Here is a 26,775-nt window from a genome sequence, read left to right on the forward strand (position 1 = left end):
GGCTTTGGGGTTTATAGAGTGCTGAATCGTTTGTATGCAGTGGTGGAAGAAGTATTCAGATTTGACTTTACTTAAGTAAAAGCACTAATACCACACTGAAAATACTCCACTACAAGTAAAAGTGCTGCATTAAAAACCTTACTTCTTCGTGTGTAAGTATTATCAGCAAAATTTACTTAAAGTATCAAAAGTAAAAGTTATCATTATACAGAAAAATGATGTTTGGATTAATATTCCTGCTGCATTAATGTTTATGTTGCATTTTACTGCTGTAGTTGTTTAAGGTTGAGCTAATTTGAACTACTTTATATGCTGTTGAGTAGTTTAATCTACAGCAGTGCATCATATTTTACAAGATCATGTTTGTAGCGTTGCTGTCCTGTGAGAACCACGTATCTCTAAAGAGTCAGAAAAACAGCCCTGTTTTCAGCTTTGTGACGATGCAATTTCCAGCTGATTCAAGGGGAGTTTAAATAGTTTATTTATCTTAAGAAGTATGAGAATTTTCTCAACACATTAAGGAGCACTTCATCCTTTGGTTTATCAGAAACATTCCCGTTCAAAATCACCAAATTTGGAGATACATGGTTTTCACTGGACAGGAAGAGTAAGGTTCAAGGTTAATTTATTTATCACTATACAACACAGGGTCGTGCAATGACATGCAAGCTGTAGTCCCTTTATGCTACACACATAAAACAGATTATTTATGGTGGCGTGCAGAGGATGAGGTGGAGTTGAGGAGTCTCACAGCCTGAGGAAAGAAGCTGCTCTGTAGTCTGGTGGTACGGCAGCGGATACTTCTGTATCGCTTGCCAGACGGCAGCAGGATGAACAGGCTGTGGCTGGGGTGGGTATTTCAGCATCCTGAGGGCTCTGCGCAGGCACCTCACCTCACCAATAGCACTGATGCTCAGTCAATAAATACCAATGATGTTCTGGGTAGTTTTAATCACCCGCTGCAGAGCCCTCCTGTCCTGGGCCGTGCACATCCCATGCCAGTAAGGTTTCCAGTCAGGACGCTTTCTCTTGCTCTTCTGAAAAATTTAACAAGAACTTGCCACAGGAGTTATGCCTTCATAAGTTTCCTTAAGAAATACAGCAGTGTCTGAGTTTTCTTTTCCAGCGTGGAGATGCGAGAGGACCACAACAGGTTCTCTGTGATGCTGATTCCCAGGAACCTAAAACTGTTCACCTGCTCCACCTCACCTCCACCTGTCTGTTGGAGACCGGCGTGTCTGTCAGACAAATGTGGTAAAAAGTACAATATTTGCCTCTGAGATGTAGTGGAGTAGAAGTATAAAGTTGGATAAAATGAAAAAAACTATAGTAAAACACAAGTACCTCGAATTTGTACTTAAGTACAGTGCTTGAGTTACATTCCACCACTGTTTGTATGTAGGCTCTGTCGCATTTCATTTATGAACATTTTACATAAAGTTTTCTTTTGTTAGAAAGTTTACTTTAGCTGAGATTCAAAAAAAAAAGAAAAAAAAGAAAAGACTGATGATCTAATACTGTGTTTATTCTGGACAGCAGGCATCATAAAACAGGCCACCTTCATAACGTCTACAAAAACAGCTCAGACGTCAGCTGCGTGCGCGTTCACGACCCCTAAGTAAACCGCCGCGTTCTCTCTGACGTCACCGCCCTCTGATCGGTTCATCCAGAAATCCCTGATAACGCGATGCGCGTTCCCGCTCAGCTCTGAATGGGGGCTCAGTCCACAAAGCTTGTGACAGCGAGTCCAGTAGTATAATCGTAGACGGCGCTCATCCAGTCAGGTCCGCTGCTTTCAGACACACCGGTAGTCAACGGCTCTGCTCCTCCGGTACTACACATTCATTCAGGTAGTCTGGCAGCGCACTCACAGTCCAACTAGTTCGGCTAACTTACTGACTCTTCTCTTCTTAGCCCGGCAAGTTAGTGTTACTGACGGGCGGAGCTGTCTCTGTCTGTCCAGGAATGAGAAATGATGGCCGGCTCTACAGCAGAGGAGAAAACCTTCCGACGGTTCCTGGAGCTCTTTCTTCGGGAGATGAGAATGCCTCTGCAGGAGAGCGACCCGGTGCCGATGCGCCCCTTGTCGGACCTGGTGACTGAGGACGAGGTGGAGGGGGAATGCCTCGACCTGTGTCTCCAGCACCTCTACAAATAGTTAAGTGTCCACTTTCTGTCATGGCATGTTGTTATTTCCGTGTGTTTTAACGCCAGTATATGACATGAAGCCACTGTAACAGCTAAATGGCGGTGTTTTGACCGTCAGTGTGTTGTGGAGAGCTGTGTGGAGGTGAGCGGGCTGCGACCCTGGCCGGATCCACATCTGATAAACCGGGATTCCTCGCAGGGGGGATGCCAGCTACCCGCTTCATGCCACGCTGGGTGTGTCCAACACCACGTTTAGACAAATGTCTTTATTATGAGGAATTAAAGCTAAAGCAGAAGTTAAAAGCTGACACGCAACAACGGCTGTGTCGCATTATACTGTATATATATATATATATATATATGTGTGTGTGTGTGTGTGTATATATATGTATATTATATGTATGTGTGTGTGTGTTCCCTCCTATTTTATGCCACAAATTTGACAGTGCTGGAGATCTGCAAAAGGTGAACCCCTGGATTTGCGTAACAGCACGACGTCATTATGGTGTAGGAGGGGGAGGAAGCCATCGCCATCACTGCTGAGCGCATCTTCATGCAGGCTAAAAATAACCTCACCGGTTACGTTATTAGCCTCAATCGTTAGATTGCTCGTTACACTTTAAAGTCCGAGACACAGACTGAATTGTCACGGGCTGAAATGCTGCTCGTAGTTCATGGAAAACCTGCTCTTGTTTTTCACCCCAAATCTAATTGTATCCCTTTTCCTTAAGAGCTGTAAGGAAAGAAGACATTTGCATTAAGAAAGGGAACTCCATGTGCACGTTAACAACCGAATTCATACAGATAACTCTACTTAATAGTGTGTGCATAGTTATAATTTGACAGCCACTGGATTAAATTCGTCACAATCTAGTGTTTTAAGATGTGGACAAACTTGGCTGAGAGAGCTCTGCCCTGAGCTCTGCTGCCTGGCCTGGTTTTGAATCCAAAATAGGTGCAGAAACTGTGCTGGGAAGAACAGGGTTGAAGGACTCATCTAGGGCACTGAGTGGCAAGGGGACTGCTGCTTGCATGTATGTCTCCCAAAAAAAAAAAAAAAAAAAAAAAAAAAAAAGCTTAACTGCAGACCCTGTAGGCACATATGTACGTCTCAGAAGGTCAGGATGCACTCCAGCAGTGAAGGAGAGCATGTGTTGGTGGCAGGGTGGATCACATGCATCCAGTAGTGCTGTCAGGTGGAGAGTAGAAAGCCTTGTTCACACATTTGACCTGTTGGAGAAGATCAGTATTAGTCTTCTACACATTCATAATGTCTTTGTCACATGTGCAGGCTTAATTGGCTGGTGAATATAAGGTCATTGAGCATTCAACACTCAACATCTTGCAGCCTCCCCTCCCCCTCCAATTACATGCTGACAGGATGCACACACACATGCCTATTTGCCTCTGTACATTCAATGTAAATGTATATCTTCATTTAAATATGTTTTTTAGCATCCAACTACAGCTACCATGACTTTTAGATGGTGTGCCTGTGTCTAAGACTCATGGGAGCTCCAGTTGTTAGATGTTAAATGAGGAGGTGGTCACATTTTATTAGCACGTACAACAGACACCTGTTTAGCTTGAAGGAGTAACTCAATATTTTGGGAAATATACTTAATGGCTTTCTTTCAAAGCGTGTGGTGAGAAGACTGATATCAGTCCGATGTCTGTGTGTTCAGTAAGGAGATGGACGTGGTTAGCTTAGCTTAGCATAAAGACAGGGGAGAAACAACTAGTATGACTGTGTCCAAAGTAATAAAAAAAAACTCTTTAAAGTTCACTAATTCACACATTGTATATCTTGTTTATTTAATAAGTACACAAACAAAATTGTAAAAAATTGGTGGTTTTAGGAGGAGTTACTAGTGCTGCTACTATTTCTTGGCGAACGCTAGTTAATCGATCAGCCCAGTACTTCTGTGCAGCGTCTCCGGCTATAGTGCAGGTTGCCAGATACAGTGGTATATGTCTCTGTACAGGCACGATGGTACCAAACCTGGCAACCTCACTCTGACCACAACACTCCAGAAAGCTGTACCCGGCTGTTTTTTTTTTGCCAAGAGTGTAGTAATAATAATAATAATAATAATAATAATAATAATAGTTCCAAAGCAGAGCCATTTGAGCTGTTTGGAAGCATAAAGACTGGAAGCAGGGCTAACCCATGTCCAGCCGTGACCGGTAGCACATCGTAGTAAGCTAGATCGATATTGACATATCATACCAATAAATTAGGTCTCTATTGGATTACTGTGTTGCAAAATGGCAGTTAATGAAAAAATGATGCTGTGTGGCAGAACAACTGCTGTTTTACCATTAGTGAGTATAATTCTGTGACATTTTATGATTTACACCTACCCTAGTGGCAGTTACTTGTTACTTAGAGTTATGTTGTAACTTATCTCCGTGGTGCAACCACTTTTATTTTAGTAATGCATAAATCACAAGTTAGTAATCATTTACGTTATAACTGGGCTAAGTTTGAACTTACACACAGCTGGTGCAACAGGCTGCAGCTCCAAACTTGAAGCACAGACTGAATTCAATCTTCATCCCACTCTCATAGTTAAGTGTGGCTTCACTCTGACTTAGAAATGTGTTTAAGATGTCAGCTGGGTGTGTGTGTGTATGTGTGTGTGTATGTGTATGTGTGTGTGTATGTGTGTGTGTGTGTGTGTGTGTGTCTATCCAGGAGTTTGAATCTGGTACGTTGCGGTTCGGCAATATGGTGATATGTGCAGTGAGTTGACATAGATTTTCTATACCGTTCTCTTTTATATTTTTGGTTAGCATTTGGCAGATCAGTCAAGTATTTAATTCATGCCATTAGCCAAAGCTGACATTCCCCAGTGGCTGTTTTATCTCTAATCTGTTTCTCTGTTTCGTGATATATAATTACTCACCACGATAGAAGATTTCATCCACTTTGCCTCCCTGTACTGTGCATAGAAGAGCTAGGGCTGGACAATATGAACTAATGAAAAAGACCAGTGGTGGAATGTAACTAAGTACCTTTACTCATTGTTTTTGAGGTACTTGTACTTCACTTGGGTATTTCCATTTTATGCTACTTTATACTTCTACTTTGCTACATTTATCTGATAGTTGTGTTACTTTGCAGATTAAGAGTTTACATACAAAACAAATGATCAATTTATGAAATATGTTAAATATGAAGTATTTAAACCTGTTAAAAATGCCTTCACCTCAACCAGCTATTACAATACAATGTTGCTAACATGTTAATGCATCAATAATATTAATAATCTACTAATATAATATAGATAATATAACATTATGAAAGGGGCAATCTAGCAAAATAAATACTTTTACTACAATAATGTACATTTTTCATGCAGGACTTTTACTTGTAATGGAGAATATTTTACATTGTGGCATTTCTACTTTTACTTAATTAAAGGATCTGAGTACTGCTTTCTCCGGTGAAAAAATACAAAAACAAAAGTTCAAAAATAGGTTTTTTAACAACTCTCTGGGCTCCCTGACAACTACAAGCCTTTTGATGTTGAACAAAGCTGAAACAAGGCAGAAATGTGTGATTACACGATGACTGGGTGTTGTAATTTTTTAGTGGATAGCTCTCCAAAGCACATGAGAGCAGTTAGATCGGTTTGTGATTCCTCGTGTCAGTGTGGCTCCTGCTCCTGACTCGGTTTGGCTGAAAGCTGAAGTTGCCACAGCCATTTAAAAATGGAGTCCATCCAATCTGGCTTTGTGAAACGGTCATTAGCCAAACTTACCAAAATAACTGCAGCTCACCGCCTAAGCTTGCTTTGTAAAATGTCCCTCTGTCTCTCTTTTATGGCCAAGGCAGCATCTTATACAGTATATTTGGCTTGTTGGAGTCTATGAATCACTCTTTGGCCCCTCTCCGTCAAGCAGTTTATCTTAAGAGACCCTACCAGGAGCTAGTTGTTCCAGCTGCTCACAAGGTCAAGGGGGGCACTCATTTTTGGCTGTGTCATGTACACAGCTGTTTTTGAATGGGTAGATTCTGCTATGATGCTAGAGGAAAGGTATGTCAGAGGTTCACCAAAATCATGAGGAATCGTCCTCCTGAGGAGCATGAATATTCCCCACACTGACTTCCCCAGAAAAACGACAGCATCAATCATTTCAGCAAATGGCCAAAAAAGACAGAGTAGTAATTATGACTCTTGTCTGTCGGGAGCAAAGGAGGAAGTAGCGTGACATTATTATAGAGAGGTCGGGGTGGATGGATGGGTCAGCAAAATGTCGGACTTTAATGCAGGAGATCGCTGTTTAAAACCAACAATCGACACTGATTTCTTTTAACCATGACTGCGCGTGATGATCCTACAGAGAATTATCACCTGAATCTGCAGCTCCTCGGCTTTACAGAGCTTTATAGTGAGTTTCAGCTCATTGTTTCTCTGTCCGGCCCACAACTTTACTGTTTTTGTTCACTCTTACCTCTCTCATAGTGTTGTTTTAGGCCGCAGCAGGCAGCTGAGTGACTAGCTGGTGAACGTAGTGGAGCATTTAGCGGCTAAAGAGCCAGATATTTCCCTCAGGAGTTGGTGGAGACCAAAATCAGAGCTAAAAGAGAGTGAATATTGGATTTACTTTCACCAGGTGGACAGAAACATGACTCCAAATGAATGATAATGTTGCTCCGTAACTGCTGGACGTGTAAATAAGCAACTGTTTGCTAACAAGTTCGCCATATCAACTTAAAAGGCAGGTTTAACCAAGTATTTTACCCCAAACCATGATGTTTCCCTAAACCTAACCAAGTAACTTTTGTGCCTAAATCTAAGCAAACCTTAACCATAGTGGTCCAAGATCAGAAAACGGTTTTATGTGTCGTTGTGGAGGGCATGGGCCAATGACGTATTTTGTCGTTTAATTAGATAAGAGGAATATTCACAGCACATTTCATGTCAATCAGGCCAGTTGGTGGAGATATCTTACACTGGCACTTTATATTGAATGGACAAACATACTGACTGACATCTAGGATTTCAGTGTTGTCTCGTTTAAAGTGTTTTGATGAGTAAAACGAGCTGTTAGACTAGTAGGAGTTCCCTGGTACAGGAGTTACAGGGAACAGAGATCATGTATCAGCTCATTCAGAGCTGATACTTGATCTAATGTATCACTTATGCTCCCATTAACGTTGCCTGCTGCCAGTTAAAGCTATGTTCTCTGTGCATTTCTGGGCTCACAGTCTACAGCGAATGTGTGTATGTGAAGACGTCTGAAATGTGTGCTTGTTTTGACACTTACATCATATACATCAGTTGTCATGGTAACAAGCCAGGCGTCCTTGCACAGAGTAATAATGGTGTTTTGTAGTCAGTCTGAATACAGCAGCAAGCTAGCCATGTTTCAGTCAGACTGACAGTTTGATAACAGTTCTTTAGACAACAGCAGAGCCATTGCAAGCAGTACACCAAGTTCTTTGGATTTCACTGTTATTTTGCTGCCTACTTGTGTTCAGTAGAGTTGGAAAGATTTAAATTTGTCAACCATCCAGAAATTTTGCCATACTGTGTATACTGTGGTAACAATCCCTTTAATGTCTGGTCGTCTTATTAGGTGTGGGAAATGTTGCAAATCAATGAGAAGGACCTGTGTCAAGCAAACACTGGGCATTGTTAGAAATGTTTTCATATTAGTGCAGATGCGATACCCACGTGTCAGTACTGCTACTTTTTTTGATACCTTACTTTGAGAAATAAATACATAACCATGTTTTTCCACAAACCCTTTTTTATTTAACAAAAGTTTTTGGCCATGTGACGAATGTAAGTCCAATATTCACACTCTTTTAGCTCTGATTTGGTCTCCACCAACTCCTGAGGGAAATATCTGTCTCTTCAGCTGCTAGATGCTCCACTATGGTCACCAGCCAGTCACTAACTGAGTCTGTTTGTTGTATGGTGCTGAGCGGGTAGCATACAGTGGGTTTTTAGAGCTTTTTCTCTCAAAACAGCTGCCTGCTGCTGGTGGAAATTACTTTTTTGTCTCCAAATACCAATTCCAATTCCTCAATTTGTGTTATCTGCCGATAACGAGTACTGATGCAATACCAGTGTAATTTCTCTACACCTCACTACCTGGAGCTCACTGGGATAATTATAATGGAAGGTTACATGAGGTCAGGCATGGTTGTGGCGGTAAAAACTGATTCAGAAGCCTTTCTGTGACAGAAATGAATGTATGAATGAACTAAAAGCGGAAACGCTGAATTTTATGACAGTGACAAAGAATCTGTATTAAGTGTGGAATGGTCACGTCTGGCTGATACCTGATCCACTAAACAACTTCAGTATTGGATAAGTTGATGAGAGCGGTGAAGTAAATAAAACCAAAACAATGAACTGAAATATGCTGAAAAGCACTGAAGAGCTGAGGGGAACTGCGGAGTCTCTGTGGGTTCATCACTATAAGTGATGCTTTTCACATGTTAACATAAAAGCAATGATTCGTGCTGCTTTAAATCAGCTTCTATCAGATCAAAGAATGAGTTAACAAGATTATGAATCTGACCTGACATGCGATGACAGCTTACTTACTACTTGCCACTGACACATTTTGGTTGGTACCAAAAAAGTATTGAGGTTAAAAGACGTCAGATAAAGGGGTGTTAGTTGAATCTGGTTTTGTGGGTGATGGAATGAAAACCTGCAGACACGTGGGCCTCAGTGGTTCATGGATGAACTTTTGCTGCAGTTCTTGAAGCAGACTGAAGGTATGAGTGTGCGTATGTGTTTGTGTGGTGGCCAGCATCCTACATGGCTGTCTACTGTAGCTGTGCTGTGAGTGTAATGATAGTTGGAGGCAGCAGCTCTGGTGATTCATCCCAACGTGTCATTAGTTTGTCTCTGGGTTGAACAGCTAATAATAGACTTCTGCAAGAAGAGAGATCCCCTCTGTGTGAGAGTGTGTGTGTTAATAGGGGGCGGGTGAAGCACTTGTGCTAGAATGAGTTTGGGGTGTGTGTGTGTGTGTGTGTGTGTGTTAAAATGATGCCAGTTAGGTTTTAATCCATTTTCCTCCAGGCAGCTGGGATTCACATCTGAACAGAAGAGGATGCAGTCTACTCCCCCTGAACACAGTGTGATTTGGAGTGTGTGTGTGTGTGTGTGTGTGTGTGTGTGTGTGTGTGTGTGTGTGTGTGTGTGTGTGTGTGTGTGTGTGTGTGTGTGTGTCTGTGTGTGGAGGGTTTACTTCCAAGTATGACTTAAATTATGCTGCTGTGTAAATAAAACAAGCAGACATATCGACAAATCTGGGTTTTGGGCAAATGTAGACAATCCGCCATCACTGCAGTGGCATCTCATTTGTAATCCCTGTCCAGCAGATCCCGTAGAACCGATTATATGATGAAAATACAGGCATCAAATGGCATTAAAATAAAGGTTATAATTTACAAAACTTTTCAATGAAATTTGGTCCGGTTTTAACAGACGGCTAACGCTAGACGTCTTTTCTGAGCTTTGCTGTTATCAGCTGCTCCAACAACAAACTGAGACTTGGAAAATGGAAAATGGAAAGTAAAAGCCACAAGCCTTTGCTCCATTAAATCAATTTTTCTTTCCTTAACACCTTAATAGCTCTGAATTGGGCTGAGCAGCATAATATGCTGTCAGTCTGTGAAGCTAACATTAGCTTAGCAGCCAAAGTGGACACTTACAGCTGTCAACAGGATTATTTACAGGCAGTCATCTTTAGCAGTAACATTGTCAAACTCACAATAGTTTGTCTTTGCTAGCATAACTGAACAAGCACTTTTTTCATTTTTATTTTTGAGAATAACCAAGTAACGGTCGTGGATAACGCTGTGGTGGCTCAATGGCACACTGCATGATGTGGGTTTGAATTAATACACTGAATTATGCACCATTTCCAATTTAAAAAAATATGGATTTTTAAAAAGGTTTGTCTCGATGTGATGTTTTTAAAAAAATTATATATTGTCCCAGCCCTCAATGAGTTGTGCCAATATCAGAATATTGGCTTTTATGTTAGACTTTACAGCATCTATTGAGACTATAGTATCTTAAAAAAATGTATTTTATGTTTTGAGACAGAATTTGGTGGTGACTTTTTTAATGGATCACTATGGAACTAGAGATTTTTTGCACCCCTCATGTAGTGACTTCACCTAGTTTCAGTGGTCTGTGTCGTTTATTGAAACCATTCGTATTGACAGAGAAACTGGTGAGTCTGTTCCACACTTCCTGCATGCTGAATTTGAGGTTCTCGTAGGGGTAAAGTGGTAACACATTAGTGTGTTGTGCTGGACTGGTTGGAAACAGCAGGTATACTCAATCTTTACTCAAAGGTGTCAAGTGTAGCACCATGTACAGCAGCTTACAGCTGTTCATTCACTGCTGTGTTCATGGTCATGTTGAGTCTGTGGGAAATATGAGCTTTTAGCTGGAAGTGTGACATGGGAATTTCTTTTATCACACATTGTTAAAAACAAGCAAACATGGCAGTGAATTCAGTAATATCATGTAAGGTAATCAACATACAGTTTTAGTGTGTTTTGCAGTCTGTGCTCTGAATAGTACAGACTGTACAGATGTTAGCTGTAGCTCGTTAGCTCAACCACTTACTGATCTCAAAACTCACCAGGACCTACAGTTCTTTCGGTTATTCTCCTCCAGTCTTTCTCCTTTTTTTTCTTGCCTCTGAACATTCATGAATTGTAGTCATATTGATTGATTGATTTGAGTGTCCTGCACCTTATGGTGCCCAGCCCTTATGGGCTTACAAGACACTGGACAACAACAACCAGGATGGCCACATGACCAATCGCAACATAAACTTCCACAAATTCAACATGTCAAAACATTCACTTTCCATAACAAATACGGTCTTATTATGATGGATGTAGTGTTCACTGTCTTAGTTTCCATGCATTTTTGCTGAAGCAAAAAACCTCCTCATTAAAGAGCCAACTCAACATATTACCTTCAGACAACCAAATTTTTTATTATTATTATATATTTTTTATTATATTTTTAGTATTAACGCTGCTTTTCAGGAAGACCTTTATATCTGCCTACCTCAATTGCCAGAGGCAAGGTACCAGTTCCTAACTGAGCACACAGGGACCTCTGCCCTCTCTGTAAATTTAATTGTATATAAGGCTCAGTGTTGTAATCCTCCTTTGATTTGAACACAGTTTCTGAGCTTTTGGCTTATTCCACATCTCAGCTTGGCTTGTTGAACTAGCTTCCAAACAAACATCCACCAGGGAAAAGTGCCCTGCTAACGTCAGGTAGCGAATTAGCTAGTCAGCTGCAGCACATCGAACAGCATAAAAACGTACCTGCGAAAGTCAACATTGGTTGGTTTGGATGCTAAGTGGTGTCTTTATTCTTCAGTACCCCGTCTGTCCTCGGCTTGTAACCTTCAGTTATTAGTGCAAGTTAGTTTACACTGTGTCTAAAGGAGCATTTCTGATGTATCTCCAAAGACCTTTTTTCTTCCTTTTTAGTAATAAGAAACTATTTGATAGTAATTAATTCAATTAGTTAACAGCAATGAATTTTAAAATCACCTTGACACAGATGTATGATTGCAAAACATCAGATTTTTGTGATTTTTAGTTGGACTTTAAGCAACAGTATATGTGTAGTACACCATACCTCCACCCTTTACACTATGTTTTATCGAGATGATCAACCACATCAACATTCAATGATTGTTGAACCATTATTAGTCATGTCCTCTAGTTCAAGGTCGAGCTTGCTTTGTTTGGAACAAGCAGACCCCTCAAGGGCTTTATTAATGAGGACTTCCCTCAGGCCATCCTGTAGAAGTAGGATGCTGCGCAGGAGAGAGGAAACACTGCCAATACAGGAGCGTGTAGCAGCATTAATGTCCACCTGCCCACACACTCTTATCACTCCCACACTCCAGGAGCTGTTTTCACACGTAGCTGGTGCATCTAAAAAATTGACCATTTCATCTGTAGTACCATAGAGCAATCTGTACAGAATAAAGATTAATTAATGAGTGATAAAAACACTTTGAGCAAGATAGCATTAAATCTGGTGACAAACATTCTGTACAAAGCTGATGCTGATTAATGATGAAATACAAAATAATTAATGAAAAATGAATTAAACAGGGATAAGAGATTTATTTCTCTATGGTAGTGATTTTAATCCTCCCCTTGTCCTTCCGCCCCATAATCACAGCCCCAAATACCTACTGTTTTTTTTAGCACACTTGTTGTAGTACTTGGTTTTATGAGTAGAGTAGTAGGCCAGGGACTCTTTTATGAACCTTCTCTTGTAATTTGGAGATGGCTAACATGCCTGTTGTGACCACAAATGGTCCTATGTGGGAGAACACCGTATTAAGACTAAAGTTATTACAAATCATCTTGTCCCTTAAAGGTCCAGTGTGTAGGATTTAGTGGCATCTAGCGCTGAAATTGCAGATTGCAACCATTTGAATATCGCTTGACTCACCCTACCGTTCCAAGCGTGTGGGACAAACTACGGTGGCTGTGAAACACGCGAAAAATGCGAACAGCCCTATCTAGAGCCAGTGTTTGGTTTGTCCGTTCTGGGCTACTGTAGAAACATGGCGGTTCAACATGGGGGCCTCTGTAGAAGGGGATCCCTCCCTCTGTAGATAAAAACGGCTTATTCTAAGGTAATGAAAACACGATTCTTATTTTCAGGTGATTATACACTAATGAAAACATAACAATATATTCCATTTCTGCCAATAGCTCCTCTTAAATGTTACATACTGGACCTTTTAAGACAGGTGCTACTAGGAATACTGCTCAAAGTGTAGGGAGGGTGACTTTTAGGAAGTTTCCAAAGCAGTGGAGAAAATGTGTGGAAAACCTACCTGAATCCCAAATGCATAAATGAATTTTTAAGAAAGAGAGACTGATCCTAAATAAGGTCGACCAGAACAGACCCTAAAATAAGATAAGACAGAACTTTATTTATGCTGAGGGAAATTGTTGTGCAGTGGTTGCAGTACAAAGTAGGAAAGAGTGCAAACAGAGTAAAAAAATAAAAATATCAATAAACAGATATCCAAAAACCAAAAATAATAGAGAGCACCAAAATCAGCATCATGATGCGCTATCAGTGAACGAGTCAAGAAGAGCAGCAATACAATAAAAAGTTTACTAGAACAAATGTAAATTCATAGAAACTAATTCCAAAACTAATTTGTTAATATCTATTTGTGACTCTCTCAAAGGGCCATAAATGTGATTCTAGTGGCTGTCACCCACCAGACTACCTGTCTGTCCAGCGGAGAAACTGACCGTCTGACAGTAGCTGCTCATGGCTGGTTAGCTCACTACCAGCTCTACGTCGCTCCACGCCTCCCACAGTCATTACTCCTCTGTTGCATTTTTAAAAATGTGCCGTGAGGGATGATTCTAGCACAATTTGAGGGTGTTACCCTTTAAGGGTTAGAAAAGTGCTACAGATTAGACTGTGCATGGATGATGTTCGTGGTTGATCTTTATATAACAATATCTTGCTCAAATCAAAAATGTCATCAATTGGTAATGTTTGGAGGTTGGAAGCGGCGAGGGATTCTCATCCTTTTCGCCTGCACAGAGAAGGGTGGGAATCTGAGGAAGGGCTGGTGTGAAAGTTAAAGTATTAAAGGTGTTAAAGTATTTTTTGCCTTTACTAGAGAGTCGACAGTAGAAACATGACAGGAAATGAGGGGAAAGACTGAGGAAACAAAGGTCTCCGACATTGTGGTTAATAGTAGGGCGCCCCAAGCTTTTCATTTAATAAAAGAGGTTAGCCTTCAACCAGCAGACTGAAGCTGTATTCACGGAGCAGACTCTTGAGCATATCTGACAATATGTTCTCCTTTCTGCTTTAATTAGAACATCAAAGGTCACGGCTAGACCAGGCCCAGCAGATGCTTCAATAGCAAGGTACTGCAGTGCCATAGAGGAATGTACTGTGTGTATTACCATAGCAATGATCCAGAGTGAAGCTGCAGTCCAGAGCTCAAAATGTATTTCATCTGTAGTGAGCAAATGTTAGGCGATTTTGTCACTTTTGTCACTACAACAGACAAATCAGACCATCCACTGAAGTCCCACATGTACTGTCTCAGAATGAAGTGACCTCCTTTTTGAGCTGAACTAGTTTCAAAGACAATGGAAACAGCTCTCATCACATTCAGCGTATATTAGAACAACATCAGACGCAGCCGCTACTCTTGTGATAGCTGCCTCTTCCCATGAAACAGCTTTACTGTGAGAAGGCAGAGCTTTAAATGAAAGTCAACATACACTCCAGCACAGAGACTGCGTTTGCATGGCATTTTTGAAAGTCTTAGTTTTTCACGTTGCCATCTGTCTATTCACTGGCTTTTCACTGTTTAATCAGAGCAATATGAAGCCAGGAGACTTTGTCCCCCTGGAGATAAGCATCCTCTGAGGCTTCTGGGAAGTAACTGTATGGCTTTCTAGAGCACCTCTGAAAGTTGAAGCTGTTTGAGGCTCTGTCAGCCTCCCTTAAAGGGGTTTTTCTGTGACTTTGAGGCATCCTGTCTTAGAAAACGCTGGCCTGGTATTGCATACAAAACAAAGTCAGTGCTGGAAGCATTGTGAGAGTGATCAGTGCTTATCTTGCATGTTTTGGGTGTTTTAACGCCATCCTTGTTTTGGCAGTTTTTTCTCAGTCCAGTCATGCATACCACTTCCTCTCTTCTTTTGCCTCCTAGCTCTAGTCTGGGCTATCCCAGCCTTTGAAATTAGTTGTAAGTAATCCCTTAATCAGAGTGTCTCGTTGGGATTACCACAGAGGGCAGCCTCAGTTACTGCCCTCCACCACCACTGGCAATTGTTGAGCCTGCAGTATAAGAGTGACACGGCATTCTCCAACTAGTGTGACCATGAAACAATTATGGTAAACAATATGTAATAATGTGACCTTGCCCGCTGCAATTTCAGTATAATGAACACTTGAAGCCATCAGAACAGAACTAGTTTCCTTCATAAAGAAAGCCTCTTAATGTCAGACCATTGTGTGGATTTTATTTATTAAATAATGTGTTAAATAATAGTAGTCAGGTTAACTGTAATGAAGGACAGTAAATGTAACTGTCTCTAACTGTACCACATCTATTATATCCATCTGATGATGGCAATGTCGGTCGGTCCAACACTTTAGGCCAGACTGAAACAACTCAACTGTTGGATGGATTGCTGTGAAGTTTTGTACAGACATTCATGGTCCCCAGAGGATGACGCCGACTGACTTTGAGCGCCACCACAAGGTTGACATTTTTGTTTTTTTATGTGAAATGTCTTGACAACTATTGGATGGATTACCATAATGAATTGTAATAACTTTGGTTGTCCGATCTGGTCAAAATCTTAATTTGTTGTTTCAGTTCAATTACCTGCGAAACTAATGACTTCCCCCATCAGCCTCAGCTGTACGTTAGCATTTAGCTCAAAGCTTCGCTGTGCCTAAGTACAGCTTCACAGAGCCACTAGCATGACTGTAGACTCTGGTTAATTAACACAATAATATAATTGTAAATATAATATAAAACCTTTCTGGGCTATCAAAGCTGTTTAAATCAGTTATACTGGTCATTCAGCTCTGACAGAATTGGATTGTATGAATGGACAGTAAGGTGCTAAATCATTCGCCATGCCCTCCTATAACTGGGGAGTTAAGACTGTCCCAGCATGCACTGGGGAGAGGACTGAGTCACACTCACAGTCATGAGCATTTTAGAGCCTCCTGTTCACCACAGCTGTGGGAAGAAAGCAGAGCACCCAAAAGGGAAACCATGCAAATACGGAGAGAACATGCAAACTCCACACAGACAGGACAGAGACTTGAAACTAGAGCTCTTTTGTTATGTGTTGCAAGTTACTGTGCTGCTTCAACTAGCAGAAAATAAATTCCACTAGTTCTAAAACTCTTTTTGAAAGAAATTAAGCGTGTTGGCACCACTTTGCTATAAGAAATTGAAACCTTTGTGATTTTAAAGTTAAATAATGTTAAATTAGTTCAATAAATATAGTCAGATTTTGGCATTTTAAAAACATTAAACAGTTTAATTTATAGAGTAAAATGGAAAGAATCTGTAGATTCATTTTGGTAACATTTAATGAAGGAGGAGTAGAAGGTGTGTATTTCACAGTAATTTGTGTTGTATGATTTATGGCTCAGTAGCAATAATGTTGCATGAATTATTGAAATTATATTCATTGCTTTTCTTAGAAAGTGTTTAGTAAAACCATGAAGATAAAGAAGTTGCAGGTTGACAGTACCAGACAGCAGGGACCTTTACTTTCAGTTTTACAGCGTGGCAGTCTGTTGTTGGTTCGTGGTTTGTAACTCTGTAACACTGGACTGTAAAGAATGGCTAGTCTTTCCAGCAGTGGCTCACACTGATGTCTCTAAAACAGGCACCTTAATTAATTCAGCTCTGGAGAGGCCCCATTTTTGGAAGTGCAATGACCTTCAAAAGTGTGCAGTGTCCTCCTTTCCCTCCTACAGCATTATGGATAGACACTTTTACAGAGCTTTTCCAGTCTGCTGCTTCTTGCTTGCACAAGGTGCATTTAAATTATGGTATGATGAGTCATATGTTTGTGGCAGATGACCTGAATGCAAAGCAGTTCAGCTCACATTATAGTCCAGAATCCCTACCTGTCTGACCTTAAAAAATGTATTTGAAAGCTGCTGAATAGGGGAGAGAGGGGCACGTTGAGCCTGTGGGTCGCATGACCCTAAAGCAGCCATACATAGAATAATTAATTTATCTGAATCTAAATGAGCATCTGGAGAAAAGGATAACACACCAAGGTCAAAAAGTGTGATTATACTGTTGGATTTCATCATGGTAAAGACTTTATGATGATCTAACTGGAATTAAATACATTTTAGGCTTTATTGTATATTAATGTAAGGCTGTATAAGGAACAATAATGAGTTCATAGATTACATGGACCTAAATTGCTATGTAAACCATCGTATCAGCCCACCATTTTATCAAAATAATTGCTATGTGGTTAAAAGTGCCAGAGCTCAGTTGTGCAAACACCAACCTCACACATTTTTTATTTTTCTTTTAATGGCATTTTTGATGCAAAATTGACAACATCTTAGCTATTATGTTAACTCTGCCCTGTGTATGGTGCTAGAGGAAAGCCATGGGATCATTAAATGGAAACGTTTTACTCTTTTAAGCAGAGCTGCAACTAATGATTATTTTTACTATCGATTAATCTGTCAAATGTTTTTGCGATTAATCTTTTAATAATCGTTTAGTCTGTTAAAATGTCTAACTGTGAAAAGTGCTCATCACAAGTTCTCTGAGACAAAAATGCTTGTTTTGTCAGTCCAAAACCAAAAGATGTTCAATTTACAATCATATAAAACAGAGAAAATATTCACATTTTAGAAGATGAAAGATTAGAAGATGGCTTGATACATTTTCTGTCTAATCAATTAATTGTTTCAGCACTAAATGTGATATGAATGTGCTTATCATTAAGTGTAAAGATGACATTTTGACCTGTGGGTGGCACAAGAGTAAAATGTGTGTGTCCAAAAGGGAAAGGGTTCATCCTGTAGGGAACATTACATTTAATAGCAGTCTGTGTCTCAGAGTTTGATATTATTTGTGTTCAAATACACAAATAATATAATTTTGGCCAAAGAAAATGTCACCAAGTACATGAGCATTGATTCACTGTGGAACGTGAACATCCACAGCTAATTTTATGGAAATGGCTCATGGCGATTAACCAAAGCGTTAGACTAAAGGTCGCAACATTAATATTGAAATATTGCTCTTCTTTTGGCCTTGATCAATACATTTATTTATTTTAGCAGAAAAACTGCACGACGTAAATTAGACAAAAATTTCACTGATGAAAACTAAAACGAACAATTTTCAAATAACTAAAATGTGACTAAAACAAAATCAAAATCAAGTGTCAAAATGAACGCTGATCAATGGCTACGACTTCTAAAATTCAGTTTCTTGACATGCATTTGTTTTCTGAAGCTGGTTCAGTGCTGTGCTGAGCATGACAGCCAGACTGAAACATCTCTTAAAATGCTACTATAAAATACTGAAAATATTACATAAGAAATGAGCTGCTTAAAATTTTCTATGATTTTAATTACAAACTAAGGATTTTAAAATGAATTCAAGTTTGTTAAGTATTATTGGGTCGAGGTTGCGTTTATTTAGGAGAGGTTTCCCAACAGCTGTTTTCTGAGCCATGGGTGCCACGCCGGTATGCAGGGAGCAGTTCACAATCACCAGCATTTCATCCTCTAAGCAATTTAATTCTTAACAGATGGTGAGGAAAGGATCAAGTCAGCACGTTGAGGCTCGAAGTGACGTTTCTTTTTGCACTAAATATTTCCCTTTTGACAGCTTTGAAGGAATTCTTGGGATATGCCACAGAATGTCAAGGTATGATAAATGATAAATGAGTCAATTACAGAGAAAATGTTTGAATCCTGGTTGTTTTTCCCAACATGGCTGCCGCAGAGTGGATGAACAGGCTGAGGGCAGGACAGTAGAGGTGTTCAGTACTTGAACGAACAAATATTTAAATTATAAGGCTCCCAATGATATAATGATATAATCCCATGAAATGACCAAAACCAATAATGAATTTATCCTACTAATGTGTATTTCCTGTGACGAAAAGTTTTTTCCCCCTTGGAAGTACTGCACTAAATAATGTACTAAATAATTATATGTTTGTGGGCTGTTTTTAAAGCAGCTATAATCAATATATTTATATTAACAATGGAGCACATGCCATCATATAATAATGTGAAAAGGGTCGCTTAAAGTGATGAGCCCACAGACAATTTTCACTCGACCCTACAGTTCCTCTCGGCTCTCAGAGAGTTTTAACGTCTTTAGAGTTGCAAAGTGGTGGGAACTATTTCAGGCACCACGGATGTAAAAATCCCATTAATTTTTCCCATAGACAATGTTAGGTGACTAACAGTTGGAGCATTTCTAAGGCTTGGATCAGCATGAAATTCTCATCCATTCAATCATCAGTACAAAAGATTAGCAACTGCGTTAGAAACTGCTTCTTTGATAAAAAGTCAAAGGTACAAGTCACTGTACATAAAAACTTCAGGGTAGAAGTTAACTATGACTCCTGAAGTGCATTTCAGCAAGAAACATCCAATCACAGAGCTTAAAATTCTGAGCAGGAGGACGCTTAAGAATACATTGTTGAGAAAACCATAAACATAATCTAGTCATTTTTAAATTCTGGGTCAGTTTTGGGTAAATTCAGCTACTATGGCGCTGTGTTTTGTTCTCAACTGCACCGATGAAGCTTTGTGAATTCGCTAATGCTTTTATTCACGCCTCTGACTGGCTTCTTCTCCATGGCAACAGGGGTCTAGGATCACGGGTATTGTAGTATAAACAGACAAAACATGATTTCTCAGAAAAGAAGTTGAAATAATTAAAACTGGTGAGCATAGCAAAAAACCTATAGGATCGTTACATTATCCAGGAGAGTTCTGTGTTTATTAACACTGAGGATATTGTTTAAAGAAAAAAATTAAATGGGAACATAGAATGGGGGAAAACACTTCAGGAACCAGCGGCCGCTCCACTTTGCAGCTCTACTGTTTTGGTTTTACAGCTTGCGACTTTACTGATTGGGTTACTCCCACTCCCCAAAATGTCGAACTGTTGCTTTAAGCTGCTGGGATTAAATATGGAAAAATTAAATGCGCATTGGGCGAGAAGAAAATTATTTTTAGTGTTGAGTACTCGCAGACAAACACCTGTTAATTTGACTATATTTCGTATTATGACACTTATCCTGATCAAGATGTGGCAACGCTAACATTTCATTGCTCACACAGACAACACTGTTGTTTATGAGAAATTGGTTCAATTAAAGGAGCTTCCAGAGATAGTTCAGGTCAGGACATGATGTGGCTCCCCTATAGGCTCTCACCAATCCACCAATGATCCAGCTGGTAGATTACATAATACTGCCTTAAGGCTTTGTGCAGAGCAGCACTGGGCCTGCTCAAAAACCTCAGAGGGAATTACACGCAAGTTCCCCAGTCTATCTGTGGAGGCTGGAGGCTTAGCTGGAAACTGAGCTACAACAGATACACAACCATTTCAAGTACATGACACATGCAAAGCTTTACGCCTGATTTTCCTTGCAGCGTGTAACCTTTAAGTCTCCAGTTACTGTCATGTCTTGTTGAAGTAGTAGACCCACTGCCTACCCAGCGGTCTCAGATGTACTGTAGGTTGTTACAGGAGTTTCGTGGCCGTGGAGGTTTTTCTAATTTTATGACAGATTAGACACGCCTCTCTGCAGCCAACATTGTGCACTTCATGTGGTAAGTGGAACATGGTATAGCAAATGCATACAGCAGCACTCTGACGTTTGCAGTCACAGTAGCTCCATCATTTCCACACTGTTTGAAGTGCACAGTGTTACATCAGCAGAGCTCCGCAAACATCCAGAGGTGTACTTAGGTTATAAGGTAGAACTGCTGAGAGGGTGGAACACCACACACTTTTTGTTGACATCTGCTGTTGTATTCAACCACACTGGGCAGATTTTACTGTTTACTGTAGATGGGCTTGTCTTCAATACGGTCAGTGAGACAACACATCTGTACAGAACCACTTTTGTTCCACAGTCGCGCACTAAAACTCATGTTCGTGCTCAAGTACAGTGTTGTAGTGTTTATACAAAAGCAGTCATTTTGTTAGCATCAACTACATCTCTACTGAGTCTACAATACTCACTCTATGAAAACATCTCGGGAGGTGTTGTTATTAAAGAACAAGTCTCTTGATAATCTATATTTTTCTTATTGTCGACAAATCCAGTGAAAAGAACAAAACCAGCAATGAATTGAAGCCACTAACAAGTACTGTCTGTGTAGCCAAAGACTGATTCCTCTGTGCCATAGAGCTCCATTGTTTTCCAAAAACACATCAATGAGCCACTTTGTTGCACTGGGTGACATGTTCCTTCATTACCATGAACACACGCTGTAGTTTATTCTGAGTCGATCCCACATACACCGTCCTGCTGCTGCCGGATGCATGAAACTCTGTGTACGCACAAAGACAGATATATCGATGGTCACTCTTTTTTCTCTAGAGTTATAAAACCGTGCGTGCGCATGGTTCAGTTTCATGAATCTCAATAATTGTGAAACTGGGTGCACATGCACAAGCCTGATTTCCACTCTCACAGTTCGCCCTAAATGGACGTAGACACGCCCGTAATTAACCTCCATATTAATACCTCCGTCTGCTGCACCACTCTTTACATAAGACTCTCCTCCTAAGAAAAACAGCTCAAAAATGGCATGTGTTTACGTTCAAGTGACAAAGCCTATAGTGACAGTGTCAGTCGGAAGCAAAGGAGGAAGTCGGGTGACGTTATTATAGAGCAACAAATTCCACAGAGGAAGGAGTTCTGGGTGGATGGATGGGACAAAAAAAGCGCTGGTTTCTTTTAACAATGGCCGCGATCGTTCCCTAACCTTAACAAAGTAGTTATTTCAACCCAAACCATGATTTGAATGTTGTCACGTCATAAAAGTGATTTGGACGTCACTGACAATTGATGTTGCCCTGCTGATTGTGGTGTCTGATACGCTGGTCTGAAATATGTGCACACTTTTTATTAAATACCAGTTTATGTGTGGGAAATGGTGTATGCATCGTTAATTTATCCTGCCTCTGCTCTGCTGCTGTAAATACTCTCTAGAGCACCAAATGTTCCTTAATCTACGGCTGAAAATAGTCCCCAACAAATGCACTATTTACTCTGTTTGAATAACATTTGCTAAAAACTACAATGACCAACTGTTTCAGGAAATTATGTATGGAAAAGCAAACAGCATGGCAGTTTTGAGTAAATTGTAGGTATATCAGAAGAACAATAGGGATGAAATATAGTTATTTTATTTAAATCTGGCTGAGAGACAGCAGTTGAAGATTGTTCCATTTCAATACATTTTGATCCACAGGTTTTTATTTTAATACATGAAAAAGCCTGAATGGAAAAGAAAAAACAAAAGGTTTTACCCTAAAGATGTAATAAAGACTTATTTTTTGATTTCCAGCAGTTTAGATGCAGCATCAGTGGATTCCTGCCACTCACCATTAGAAAGCCAGAAAGCCCGGCAACAGACTAAAGCGCCACATGGTGTGTGTGTGTGTGTGAGAGAGAGAGACAACCGAGGAGACAAATTAATTCATCAAAGTCATTTGAAAGCCATCTTAAGGGAGAAGCAGCAGAAAAGAAAAAAAAAGCTATGATTTAAGGGTTACTGGCGCTCTTTGTGTTATGTAATTCTGTTATGCCCTCTTGAGAATACTGTGTATACACATAACACATAACAGTAGTTGTTAGAAAAACACTAATTCACATTTTCTTTTGACCACATTTTGGAAAATTGGATTTAAAAAAAGAAGTGAGAATGGAAATAGCCAGAGGATTTTCTCTCTGTTCTTAGAAAAGGCTCTGCTGTCTTCCTGGTTCAATATGAGGAATGCCTGGTAGAAGGGACCAGTGCCCAAAACAGAACATATCAATAGAGCCGTGTGCGTTCCAGTGGATCTACACTCTCCATTTGGCAACGAAAAGGTTCAATATTTAGAATAAATGAAGAGCTTTTTCTGTGGGTTTGGCAGCAAGACGACTGACACCATTGACTGTCAGTCACTTGCTTCTGTGTTGCTATGGAAACAACCTTGTTGCTCTACTCCGGGGCTAATTCTGTAGAAAAGAACAAGCTTGTAGAAAGCGATGGTAAAAAAAACAAAAAAAAAAAAACATGGCTGCATGTATGAGTCATCAGCTAACACATACACTCAGAGCTCTCCAGTTTTATCACTGCGAGCAGCCTGTGAAAGCTCCCTGCACGATTGTAGCTAAACACAGCCGCAGCAGAGACCACACGACAGGACAAAAGCAACACCAGACTGTGGTAAAGACCATGGGAGAAGGCAGTGGTCACCTCCGACTCAAGCATACCGCTATATTCAACTCCACATGTTATCAACAGTGATGGCTGTAGCCAGGGAAAAATGTAACTGGGTGGGCGTGGAGGTTATGTTGTGAGAATTAGAGGGAAAATATAAAAATATAAAATAGCTGATAAATTGAGGGAATTAATCAACAACTCTACTGATAATCGTAAATAGTAAACTGTTTTCTGGTTGATTTTCTGCTCTACTCTGTTTATCACTGTAAGAATATCTTTTGGTTTTGGGCTGTTTGTTGTTGACAAAACAAGACATTTGAAGACGTCACCTTGGAATCTGGGAATCTGGGATGGACATTTTACACTAACCATTAATCAGTCAAGAAAATAATTGGCAGATTAATCGATAATGACAATAATCGTTAGTTGCAGCCCTAGTTACAAGTTTCCATCTATTCTTAAACTGACATTTGATCTGTCTGATTCCCCTCCTCTTCCTTCTCTCTGTCCAAACTGACTCCCTGATACTGAAGGTCTGAAGGTGAAATAATAAAGTCAAATACTAGCTACATATATCATCATTAATTGTGATATTAAATGTGTTACATTCAACATATATTAAAGGATTAAAGGTGTTAATAGTATAGTCAATAGTTATAAAAGCAGAATAGCATTTAATTCTCATTTTCTTTACTTTATTCATCTCAAGGTCCAAGGAGTGACTTCAAATTGTAACTCTACAACATGACTTATGTGAGGTTATGGTTAGACGTAGCAACTGGTTGGGGTAAGGGATATGTTTGGGCTTAGGTTAAGGTAAGGGGAAACACAAATCAATGGGGAAACAGATTCTGACACAACACCGGCAACGACACCTGGACACAGTTTACTGCACTTTGTGCTTTCATTCGCAAAATTATTCTTTAATCTTTATTTAGATCCCCATTAGCTTCCACTAAGTGGTCGCTAGTCTTCCTGAGGTCCACACAAAACAACAACAATGAAAATAAAAACAATAATTTAAAATCACACAGAATCAATGAAACAAGAAATTTAAATCAGAAAATAAGTGAAATTGTCAGAATAAATAAATAAACAAAAATAAAATTAAAACAATCAAAAAGGTTCCAAGACAGCAATAACTACAAGTAACATCTATGTGAGATTCATCAATTTTTGTTTTAGTGACTTTGTGAAAGAAAGAAAAAAATACAAAAATAGGATTTGAATAAGCCCATGGCCCGTACCTCCAGCGCCTCCAAGAGCTGCAAAAGACTCTTTCAGCATGTTGTTCGTTTCGTCCTGATTGGTGGGCAGTCCCAGGTATTTTAACTAGAGAATACAACAGCAAATCCAGTGTCTAGTTCAAATATTGTTTTCTTTAGGCCTCTGCCTCTCATACCCACCAGTTTATTTTCTTTGGCCAAATCAAATGTGGTCATCACACCCATGGTCCCCTCTCCAATGTAACCTGGAGGACAGAGGACACACAGTGACACCATGAGCAGTGTAAACCCTATACTCTTTTCAGTATTCAGCAAAAAATATGCTCCAGTTAACAAAACTTTTTTGCAGGTTAAAAATGTAAAGTATTGAACACTACACACACACACAAACTGTAGCACTTGATGCCTGCAGGGGGCAAACAGTAAGTGTTCAAACTGCAGAAGCTGTATACATTATATACAATATACATAAATACATGTGTGTAAACCAGTTTGTCCTTTACAAAGTGTTGGGGTCACTAGTCGTGTGCAGCACACAGGGGGTGGACACAATAACAGAAACACCTATGCAAGACAACCCAAACCAAAGCAGTAGCCTTGTGATAAATATTATAACGAAGAGATTACTGCTCAGTTTTTGTTGCGACTGTCAGAGAAGAGTTGATTCTCTGAGATTTTGGGGTATCTTCTTGTGGTTTTGTTGTACTGGATTATTTGAGCTGTGTATGTGGGTGTGCATGTGTCTCCGTCATATCTGTTATTTTCAAATATTCACATTGAAACATGGCTTACATTTCATTAAAATTAAGAAACAGACAGAAGAAAACACATTGTAAAATGTGAGCACAGCAGCATTTACAAATAGACTGAAACGTAAATATGAGTTTAGGATTTTGATAACCAGTTGAACCAGTGCTGGTCTTTTATCTAGTCAGTCGTGTTGTCGCAGTGTGATGGTGTGAACTGAGATTAAGCTCCCCTTTTAATCCTCCTCCGCTCCACATGACCTCACTGTGATGCACAAGCCACAGGGAGCCGTCATTGGTGCGCCGTGTGTTCTTCTGTGTGACCTGCAGCCAATCAGAGCCTCTCAGCTCAGCATCCACCCCCACAGGGCAGCCAGTGGTGGAACGAGTGAGGAGAGGAGAGAGAGGAAAATGTTTCTATGAATGCAAACATGGAGGAGGACACTTGTGATGAACAAACCCAAATACTGACAGTTACACCCTCCCCACCCCTCATCTCTTGATCTCTATCTTCTTCTTCTCTCTCTGTCTTTACTTCCTCTTATCCATTGCGCACTCTCACGTGTTATACATTTTTAAAGCATGTAGTAGACAGAGTGCATCTAATGTCAAAAAACCACCTACATACAAGTACCTTAAATGTATTGCTCTGCACAAATAATGCATATTGGTTAACAATGTGCAAGTTTCTGTTCATAGTGAATACTGCAGAGGTCAATTCTGAATAACTGAAGAAAATTGTTCAGATGGGAGGAAGGAAGAATATATCAACATGATGCTCTTAAATACACATCCTCTCTTATGAAATCTCAACATGTTTGCACTGACCGGACTGTCCTGCAAACAGAAATGCCATAAAACGATATTATACTTAATAAAATCCAACTTGAAGAACAATACTCAGGCTCATATGTACATTGTAGTTTTTGGTTGCTGTTTTCAAACTGGCTGCTTCCTCATGCGATTCCAGTGTCAGTGTGGGAGAATTTTAGGGGTGACTAAGAAGTTTATTGGTGTAATAGAATTTATAATACTTACTAACATATGGTTTTACAAAAGGAGGCCTCAAAGCCTGGTGATAATGTTGTTTTGGGTAATAGTTCCAACCTTTTAGATGACATGTACCTCAGAAGGCTCTGAGCTACTGATACTGATAACTAGAGACAGAGACAGTTCTTTCATTGTCTCATCTTTCTACTGATTTATTATAGATGATGTAACTTGTAAACCACCGCCCACCGTTCTGCTATAAGAAGTGTATGTTTTTGGATGTAAACTAAGTATTGTGTTGGCTGTGCCCATGTGTACATGCTGCCCCAGTGCTTCTCTGTTGACAGATCTGTGTTTGTAATAAATCCATGTATTCATGTAAGGACAACTGAGGCTCTTTGAGTTATTCTTTGATTTACCATCTTTTCAGTAGAACTTTTCCTTAACAGTAAGTGATGTGGGACAAAATCCACAGTCCTCGTTCTGTGCTAATAATACTAAAGTTTAACTGAAGCTAATATGAAGCTTTATCTGCATTCAGACCGACAACAGCCCTGCCTGGATGAAACGCAGCTAACTTTACTTGTTACTAACTTTACCCAGTACACATAAGTAGATAACCACTTAAGACAAGGGACTGTTTTGACCCAGTGTTAT

General features: G+C 39.9%; 1 protein-coding gene across 2 annotated transcripts in view; it reads left to right on the top strand.

The window, feature by feature from the left end:
- Window positions 1-1,445: 1,445 nt before the first annotated feature.
- Window positions 1,446-26,775, top strand: part of ppm1e (protein phosphatase, Mg2+/Mn2+ dependent, 1E) — a 50,416-nt gene continuing 25,086 nt past the window's right edge. The window contains exons 1-2 of one of the 2 annotated variants that reach the window (XM_044221703.1): window positions 1,446-1,831; window positions 1,915-2,157. In XM_044221703.1, coding sequence (XP_044077638.1) covers window positions 1,973-2,157 — 185 coding nt within the window. In that variant the 5' untranslated portion in view covers window positions 1,446-1,831; window positions 1,915-1,972. Of the gene's footprint in view, window positions 1,851-1,914; window positions 2,158-26,775 lie in introns of both variants that reach the window. The other variant, XM_044221702.1, reaches the window with a different exon arrangement.

The sequence above is a fragment of the Siniperca chuatsi genome, linkage group LG14 (genome assembly GCF_020085105.1).
Source record: "Siniperca chuatsi isolate FFG_IHB_CAS linkage group LG14, ASM2008510v1, whole genome shotgun sequence".
NCBI lineage: Eukaryota > Metazoa > Chordata > Actinopteri > Centrarchiformes > Sinipercidae > Siniperca > Siniperca chuatsi.